General features: G+C 37.7%; 1 protein-coding gene across 1 annotated transcript in view; it reads right to left on the bottom strand.

Moving 5' to 3' along the window:
• The window catches only part of IQCK (IQ motif containing K), a 38947-nt gene that overhangs the window by 3373 nt on the left and 25462 nt on the right, over positions 1-10112 (bottom strand). Inside the window, exon 8 of the mRNA XM_048321219.1 lies at positions 9990-10101. Within this exon, the coding sequence (XP_048177176.1) occupies positions 9990-10101 (112 nt within the window). The remainder of the gene's footprint in view (positions 1-9989; positions 10102-10112) is intronic.

Below are 10112 nucleotides of genomic sequence, written 5' to 3'. Positions count from 1 at the left end.
TTTTAACCATTTCAGTCTTAGAAGTCCTATCATTCTTTCAGCAGAGGGAGAGAGCCATTTCAGTTTTCAGCTGCTTTTAGAAAGTATTAAAAGCTGAACCTGAGCAGCACCGTTCCCATTTCATCCCTCCGTGTCCGCGGTCGCTGTGTGCAGCCGTGCAGGGCCAGCTCCCACCACTGCACAGCTGTGATCCTGCTGCACTGGACACCATTCCTGTTTCTCTGCTGAGCTTTCCTGCATGCTGGGGAAAGGTGTATGGACATAACTGGGCAGAACAAACTGCCCCAGGATGCCATTTACACAGTGGGGATTGCAACTGTGAGCTGCTGCCAGTCTCAGGGCAATGCCAAGGAAACTGTTCTCACAGAAGGCTGGATTCATAAAAATTACAAGCACTTGAAATCCCAAGGTGTTTGTGTAACTGAGTGTATGAAAATTATCTACAGAGAATGCCTAATTTAAGGAGGTGCAATATTAGAATTAACACAATCATGCTCATTGGCAGCATGATCAGTATTTCATGCGCTTTTAGAACATCAGCTCCTGTTTGAAGTCCTGAGACACAGAGGAACTGAGGCCCTTAAGTGCTGTAACTGTGTAAGTTAAGAAAAAAATATAATCTCACATCTCACTTATTTCTTCTAGTACTGGTATTTCTACCTGAATAGGTCATATGGACAGAACAGTTTAACTTGCTAGCATTATGTTTCAGTCTCTTTACTGTATTTTTCAGTCTTTTTACTCCTTACTCTTAGTTTTCAATAGTGAGAAAATCTGATTAAACTATGCTTTAGTCACATGCACGTTCTAAATTACAGGACACTATAGGCACCACTGCAATAATAAGCACTAGTGGGGACTGTGATAACTTTCTTTGGAGGTGAGGTGGGGGCTGTTCTTGAGGAGCACAACTGTTAATTTCTATTTTTGATCTGCTATTCCTACTACAATAAAGGCATCTACTGCTTGGTCTGCCACGTTCCTTGGGAATGCAGCTCATTTGACACAGTTTATCATGTATGTGCTGCAACGCAGAGGCACAGATGATGGCTAAGGGAAGCACTGGAAAGTGTCTGGGTTTACTGTTCATTAGCTCCTGAGAAGGGAAAATTCAAAGATCTGCAAGTATTGTAGCTGTCTGAGGACTGGCTTTTGTCCTATTTATATAAGCACTAAGTTCAAACATCCTTAACATCTAATTTGGATGGCAGACATCATTTTCCCTCATCTTAATGTACAGGACTGATGTTCTGGTTTGACACTTGGTTGTTTCAGCATAACAGTGAATAAACTATGACCTACTTTGTGCACTACTGTGTAACACAACTGGCTTGTGACAGTAGCTTATGAAAGGTTTATACACCCACACTTTCTATAGAGTGCACTTCTTCATAGAGCTCCAAGGACTACATTTAGTAATTTAAACAGTTGAAAACAGTAATGAAAGATACTATAGACTCAGACTATAAGAAGATGAAAATCCATTAAAGAAAATCTATTGGAATAACTTATTAGCAGGGGCTTAGAGTAAAATATATATATAGAAAGGAGTTTCACCCTAGCCTCCCAATGAAATGCCAAAGAAGCCTGAACATGAAATTGGAGCCACCAGCAATCTTGCTGAAATAAGACCTGACTTTTAAAGAGACAGTTTTTTTATAAAGTGTTTATAATTTTAGCCTCTTACTATTGGAAGCCTGCCTGTATACAATTATTAGTGAAACCTTTCACTCCAGGAAATACTTAGTCACTAGTGATAGGAAAATGATCTATTGAATACAGATACATTAAACAAACAAATGATAAAATGGAAATTATGCCCATGGACACTCCTGCAAAACATGAATCTGAAATGGAACTGTCAGAGGATCACTCGGCAGAAGAAGCTTCTGCAAGATGGATTTTAAAATGTGACAGGACAAACCTAATTCTCCAAATGAGGAGCAGGGCTTGTCAAATGCTTAGTCTTTCTTTCATGACTGTAAAGGACAAAAAGTTTCAGGGCATTTTTTAATTCAGTTAGGATCAGATTAGCAAAGCAAGAGCTGACATACAGGAGACTTCCAAACACCAACATTCAGATGCATATAGGAAATAAGGGCTGAAAGATCTCTAGCAGAATTTGTTTGTGCAATGGACCATTGCTTTCCTCATATTTTGACAGAAAGACTCAGAATTCATTAGAATATATTTGAATGGCATTTTTACAATTCAAGATGTACAAAAAGAAAAGAAATATGGGAAGATACAAGTATTAAAGGAGATCAACAACTGACATGAACACCTGAGTTAGAAGAGAAAAAACTACAGAGAATTAGAGGTACTGGAGACTATTGCTTACAATTATTCAAGTGTCCTCCAAATCATTCAATGACCTGAGATTTATGAAGAGAACAGCCACAGAAACACAACACTTTATGGAACACAACCCTGGACTGAGAGAAGAAAATCCAGAATGAAGGCAACCAGTGCATCTCCAGAGCATCTGATGAATGCAGTATTTTTCAATGTAAGTAGTCAAGACAGAAAAAGAGAACGATGAAAACAGAAAGAACTGACCAGAAATGGAAATCATTCCAGAGTGGCAGGTCCCCAGCTAAAAGCATTTGGGGATTTACAGGCAGAAACCAACACAGGCAGAAACCCAGAATTCCAGATTTGCTGGGCAGCTTCATGAAAACTGCATTTATACCCATTAGCCCCTCTTATTTCTGACATGACTCTGACTTGCAAAATGTGATCGGTTCTGCAAAGTTACCAGATTTAAACTCTTGCACAGACTAAAACAAAGCACCAGGTAAGAAAACAGACTGTTACATTGGAAAAGACACCTGGGTGATGGATGCCACAGGGAGGGCTTAAAGGGAGTCAGGGCAAGCAGCTCCTGTGGTCTACAATCTGTCACCCCCTCCTTTGAATTCTGAGTTGTGTTTTAAGACTCCCCTAACAGCTTGTGGTCTTTCTTTCCCTGCCCCACTTCTCCCCTTCTTTTTTTTAACCAAGAGTCTCAAATCTAGTTTTGTTGCAGGACTATTTGGAGGCTTTATTTTTCAGCTGGTGACAGCCTTTTCTTCAGGCTTTTAGCACATCCCATACCTATAAATAAAAATTTGGGGTTTGCTTATCTAAATGGCTTACAAAATACACCACCAGCATTTTCAATAAAAATGCTCCAATGTTTTTCACTGTTAAGGTTAAAAGCAGAAAAAGGAAACAAAGAAGATTGCAGAACCCATGAAGAATTTCTGCTCTCCTTTAAAAAACAAAAAAAAACCAAAAAAACAAAACCAAAGAAAAGATGTTTGTATAATCACAGAAAAATTGCCAAATTGCAATTGTCCTTTTTTTCCACTACAGATCATTATTAGCAACTGCAGAGTGATGAGTGAAAATATAGCTTTGGTACTGGAGGATTAGTTCAGACTTGTGCTCACAGACCCACTGCTGTGCCTGTGTAAGCACTGTTCAGATCATCACATGCTGTAGTTTATCTAAATGATCATCTTTCCTTTTTATTTTTTCAAACATTCCCAGCATAGTTTCAGAAATTAAATGTTACTGTAATCTTTATAAATTTTCAAAGATGTCTGAGTCCAGGGTGTGGACCAATAAATTGGATTCTGTATCCTGAGTCTTATGACTTTTATCACTACATTCTCAGCTGTTAGTGCCAAGATTAAACTTTCAGAAACATCTCAAGCATTTTGAATTAGGCTTGATGAAAACCACCACCACGTACTCGGCCTTCAGTACTGCTTTGTTCTTTGATTTTCTTTTTTGTTTCTTAAAAAAAAAAGGAAATTTTAAGGTCTTCCATGTAAGTCAAATTTTATACATGTGCTTTTAAATCAAAAGCAATCATATATATGCCCCCATTTTAAACCATTTTGACTGCAGCACTTTTGCTTTCAGAAAGAAAAAGCCAAATACTGTAAATACAGAAATACTTTAAAAAAAGGAGTGAAATTCTTTTAAAAGTGCAGTGTCCTACTAACAGCAAGCAGCCTTCCACTTTTAACCTGTTTATAAAGCTTAGTTTGAAACCAAATTACTAGAAGAAATACATTCAACATAAAGATCTTAATATATATTGTGTGTGTATATAAATGTTATAGAACAGATTAAAAATGTAAAACCATTGAATATGAGGAGGTCATCACTTACAAGAGTTCCATTATGAGATTAATTAAAGAATTACAGCTGCAGTAAAAGGAGGGCAGATGAAATTAGCAACAAATTATTTTGTTTAAAATCTTCCTCAATTATTTCAACCACCCTTGGTGAAATGGGTGGCGGGAGGAGAAAGAAACTCTCACATAAAACTGAGTAATTCCTTACATTTTACAGGGCTGAATTTTCCTAAATAAACCACAGAGATGCAGTCTTTAAGAAATCCATTAGCTATTCAGACTATGCCTTTTCCTAATCCAACAATATTACCTACAGTAATTTTAAATATTTTTTAAGCCTAGTGTAAGATTTCCCCATTTATAAATATATCCTCTTTTCAATATTTTCTTTGGGAAACGACTCAGTCCTGCAAACATGCATGTGGCTGTAACTTCATTTATGGCCCCAATACTAAGGGTGTTTATGGAATGAATTTAAAGAAGTTTCACAATGTAGCCATTTTTTTCTGGGTTCTGAATTTTACATTTTTCTCTTCTTCAATTAATTCTACTTTGATGTGATACGATTGCATACAGGCATCCTTCAAAAGTATGCAGACTAGACTTCCCCTGCTCAGCTTAACTTGATATTAAGCTTTTGAATCCTTCTTCATCATTCAGGTGGAGACATCACAGCTGTATAAGGAGTGAGTGACTGCATTTCCTTGCTGCTTGACACTGTGCATCTGTTCCTGCTCTAGCACTCCTAAAATATGCAGCCTGTTCTCCCTCGTATCTCACTCATATTTGCAAGGATTTTCCAGAACACCTAAATTTTGAGTTCTTCAGAGTATTGCTGGATGCATCTTCCCAAGGGAAAAGATTATTGCTATGAAAGAAGTATTTTAAAAATCTCTCCAGATAGGTGAGTAATAACTTCTACTGCCAAAGGAAAAATACAGCTTGAAAATTGAATGGAATGTAGAAGAATATTCCCTCCTTTATCTGGAAATCACCCCCCTCACTTGCTGTGAAGATTACTTTCTGTCTTATTTTGATTTAACTAGATTTTCCACACACTGTGCTTTCTCTGTTACACAAGTGCCTTGCAAAGCCCAGGCTATGGTTGATTCCTAAGAGCTGCCAGCTAATAGGGTCACAATTGGTATTGCTATAAAACCAGGAATATTCCTTTTATTATGTTCCCTAAGAACACTGCTTTTTAAAACTAAAATTTTACAAATTTTATGTAGATAAGAAGAAGAAAAGAATGCCCTTAGGACATACCATAGCTGAAAGTGCTGCTTGTGTAACAGCAGCAACAGTCTTTCCAACAGCAGAGAAGTAACCATTGCAAGTGTCAGCAAAGTGTTTTGTTCACATAAGTGATGAATGAAGATTTTAGTATTTTCATTAAAAAGTTAAATATTTTTCAAATTCCTTTCACTGTAGGACAGACACTTTTTCATTTCCAGTGCTGTCCCATCAGTACTAAATCTGCACAAAGCAGTGCTCAGAACCACAATCTGCTATTCACTCACATTCTGTACAGGTTGGGTTTAAATTAACTGTATTTTCTGTAGAAGGCAAACAATTTTTTAATCTGTAAAAAATTCTGGAACAAATTTATCCCATCAGTTGTGCTATATTAGAGAAAATTCTTTCTCCCTACAAGTCTAAAGCTGTGAGCCACTAAAGTGAGTCTTAAGTGTTATGCTTATCTCTACATTTTCAGTCTGAAATTGTTCAGACAGTAAGGACTGTCATACTTTAAATATAGATCATTTTGTGGAGTGTAATTTTACACAGCAGTGGAGCAGTATAGCAAATAAAATGTCAGCCAAGAATGCTGTAGCTTTATGATCCTGGGTATATGCTGAAAGGAACACAATTTCTTCTTTGCACTCAAAAAGAAATTTTGCCAGCATATGCATTAAAAGAGGTCAACAGTCCTGCAAGGTGCTATTAATGCATAAAGTAATTTTCATGCAGTTTTCACACTTTCTATCCTAGAGCACTTTGCATAACTAATAATAAAGAGTATAAAAGAGAGACTGAGAGAAGACTAAAGAATTTTAGAGGAAAAAATAGAAATGTTTAACATGCTGTGAAGCAGGGGAGAGTCAGTGGTTCACATGAGGCACCATCACAGCCCTGCCTACAAACCCCGCAGCGAGCGTGGCCGCGGCTTCACAGGGCACAGCGGCTCCTCTGACACTGAGTGCCCATCACAGCTGGGCACTTCTCCTTCCCTGCATTACTGGTGCACCATTTCCCCTCTGCTGGATATAAGGACTGTGTCACTACTGGGTAAGTCAGTTTATCAGGCTGATGCAGCAGAAAAGCCTCCCGAGGGGCAGCGGAGCAGAGCGGAGGAGCCGTTCACGCACCGTGAAGCCACGAGTGCCACTGCCAGGGAAGAGGGGCACGGCAGAAGCCTTGGCCAAGGAAGCACAGGGCTGCCTTCCTAATGGGGAAGTTGCTGGATCACCCTATAAAAATGAGACTTTTGGTCTCTACTTGAAAAAGAAAGGACCCTCCAGAAGTATTTCATTCCGGCGTTGTTCTAATGAAAACTCAACTGTTTGTCTCAAAATTAATGGGCATGTTTTAACACACTTTCTGAAACCAGAAAAAGAAACTAAGAATTCCTTTGGATTTCTTAATTACAATCAATTTACATTTCAATGTCTTCTTACTACCTTTTTTTTAAAGTATCATATACAAACACACTTTCATAAAATTATGTTTTTACCTAGAACATACCCTTGCAATAAGGTACACATAGCATTGTGCTGAAAGTCCCAACAAAGCAGGCTCTGCCTGTTAGCTCACATTAACTGAGTCTTTGGCTGATATTTCCATGGAAGGTATGCTGATCTTTCTAGTAGTGTCAATAGAATCACATTACTGCTCGAGTCATCATTTTCTAAGAGCTGTTTGGCAGCTCACCATTCATCCCCTACAGTTAGATTCAACACTGTTTACAGCATCTAATAAACAGAGTTAGTTATATACAAATCAAAGAGAACCTTTATTATTTTTCTTAATGTGGTTAATTTCGTAATAAAATGCTGTATCTACTTTAAAATGTTACTTTTTTTTCCTTTGACCACGAATTGTAATGCTTTATTTGTGATATCTGAGTTTTCAGTAACAATAAATGCTTTGTCTGCTTGATACAAAGAGTTCAGTGGTTTAATGAAAGGGGATTGAGTTAACCGAATTAAAGAATTCAGTTAAACAAAATGCATAGAAAGACAAGGCTAAAAAGTAGTTGTGTTATGCTATTATTGTGTGAGTGTTCACAATCCATTTCAGCATGAAGTCAGCTGGGTTGGATGGAGTCACTGGTAAAAGCAGTTAAACTAACCTTGCTGACTTTATAATGAAATAGGGTTTAACGACACTAATCAACAGCAGGATAATAAGAGCAGAAATAAGAGCAGCTGGAGCACTAACAAAATGAATTATGGCATCACAGCTGAGATTGATAATGAAAACCCCTGGACAGTAACTTCTCAAACTAGTACAGCTGTTTCCAAACAGTCATCTGTCTGGGCCCCAAGGCTATTTGATGTGTGGATACTCTTAAATTAACTTAGCAGCACTCAGCTGGGAAATTACAGAAACAGGGTGATAATATTGAAAGCTGATGTGATATAAGCAATATAAACTTATACTGGTTTAAGAAAAACGAAAAGGAGCAATTTTGGAACTTTCTTTGAAGTGGTAAAACAGCTGTGTGTCCTAGAGTCCAAAAATAAATGATTTGATGACAGGAAAGCTCTGTGAGAGTGATTAAAAAGAAATTTGTTTGTCCTTTTGAAACAATTGGCAAAGGAAGTCTTATCACTACATAAGTCTCCAAAACAACTGAAGTATAGTTTATAGAAAGATTCGATTTCTTCAGACACAGGAGTTTTTTAATCAATTTAACTGTCAAATGACACAGTCCACCCTTAGCCCCTATTTTTCTTAGTTGCAGCATTTTGGGAATGGCTTCACCATGTCCTCTGAAAATGAACTTGTAATTTTCACCTTTAAGATTTTACATGCAGGAAGACTGCAAACTATGATGAATAGTCTAATATCATCTTCATCCTTTTTCACATTGGTGTGAATATATAGGTTTATTTCTTAGAAGTGGGAAACATGCATCTCTTACTGGTCTCGTGGACAATGGAATGTGTGAAAAAACATGCCTTGATGAGATGATTTAAATATTAACAAATTGAAAACAGAGTCCAAGCCACAAACATTAAATTGCAATTGCTTAAAAGCAATTAGCAAGGCTGCTAGGTCAACCTCTATCATTATCTCCAGGAATGCAATTTTCCAACAATTAACACTGACAGAATGGACCATGTATTACAAAAAGAAAAAGTCATCTTTTATGTTTTACATTTATAATGAGAATAATTTTACTATAGGAAATTTGAATCCACTGTTTTCAGATATTCAAACCCACATACATATGCGTTTTCTTTAAAAAAAAAAAGATGCCTACATTTTTTTACCAAGTAAACTCATAATAGACTGTAGTAGAGAGGCTGTGAAATCCCACTTGAAGGAAACCTTGGTTGCTCTGCCAATATTTTCTTTATATGTCAGTCAAGTCTGCTGGAAGACAACTTAATATCTCACTGATTTTATCTTTTCATCATTCTTGTGCACTGTTACTACATGATTTAACCTTCTAGGTCTAAGCTACTAAAACCAAGAATTCTACTTCCCTTACTGCATATGAACACCCCATATAAATACACACACATAAACACAGTTTTCCCCTCTTGTGATGTACGATTTTGTTCCTCAGAATTCATTATTTTCAGCTATAAAATATCCCTTAGGCAATTTCATGGACTGGTAAATAAAACCTGATCTTTCATAGATTAAACCTGCAACATAAATATAAATAAATGTTGGGAGAATCTACATAGAGCCCTTGCAACAAACTCCTATCACTAAAATTATCACTCCCCTGTAGTTCAGGGCAAAGATTGGCCATGTGAGAACACACCAGTGCCCTCGGAGTGCAGGGCACACAGTGCTCACTGCCACAGCACCACCTGCCCTCCTCCAGCCCTGAACAGCCTCACACCTTCTCAGCTCCTGCCCTGCCTGTGGAGGGCACTTCCCCTGTGCATCAGGGCTGAGCCAGCCCACAGAGGCTGCTAAAATGCAGACTGGTTGAGGAGCTAGTGAATCCTGCATTAGCAGACGAAGAGGCTGGGCAAATAATCACAATTAAACCTCTGTGCCTAAGTGAATGGTAACCTGGCCCTGTCAGTAAAGCCTTCTCCACAAACAGGGCAAAAAAATAACATATTACAGTGCTAGTTCTTGAAGCAATCTGGCCTTATTTCCCTTGGCAATTTTTTAGGTTGTTTGGGTTTGTTTTCTTTTTTTTTTTTTAGAACTATACAGGCCAAGTTCTGCTGTAAATAACTACAGGAAAATGCCAATAGAATATTTACCAGATAGAAATCCCTGAGTTCAGAAGAACTGTACTACAACCCATCTGGTAAAAATCAGCATTTACATGATGAGTAGCTGGTAGATGTCTAATCCTGCCCTAGGAAATACTCTGCCAGTAAATTGTAATAGTCTTCTGAAATTATTGAATTTTGGCCCTATATTGCATTTTTCACTGCTGCTTTCAGCTGCACAGGCAACTAAAGTGGAATAAGTAGTGACTGTAAAGACACAGCCAAGCATTTCCACCAGACATTACCTTCTCTCTCGGGATTGGTGTCCTACTGTGTGGCCTATTTTTTAACACAACTCAAAGTATAAAAATTCAACACAGTGTAAAAACAAATAAACAAACAAAAAAAACCCAACCAACCAAAACACCCCACAATTTAATTCACTTACCTTTGGCTTCCTGCTTAGTCCAGAATTCTTTCACTATCTTATTAATGTGTCTCTCCTCTCTCAACTTCTTTTGCCACTGACGTAGCTCTTGTATCTCACTATCACAACGCACCTGTGACAGGG

Source organism: Corvus hawaiiensis, chromosome 16 (genome assembly GCF_020740725.1).
Source record: "Corvus hawaiiensis isolate bCorHaw1 chromosome 16, bCorHaw1.pri.cur, whole genome shotgun sequence".
NCBI classification, from domain to species: domain Eukaryota; kingdom Metazoa; phylum Chordata; class Aves; order Passeriformes; family Corvidae; genus Corvus; species Corvus hawaiiensis.
The sequence above is the reverse complement of the archived record's forward strand: the minus strand, read 5'-3'. Positions and strand labels throughout refer to the sequence as shown.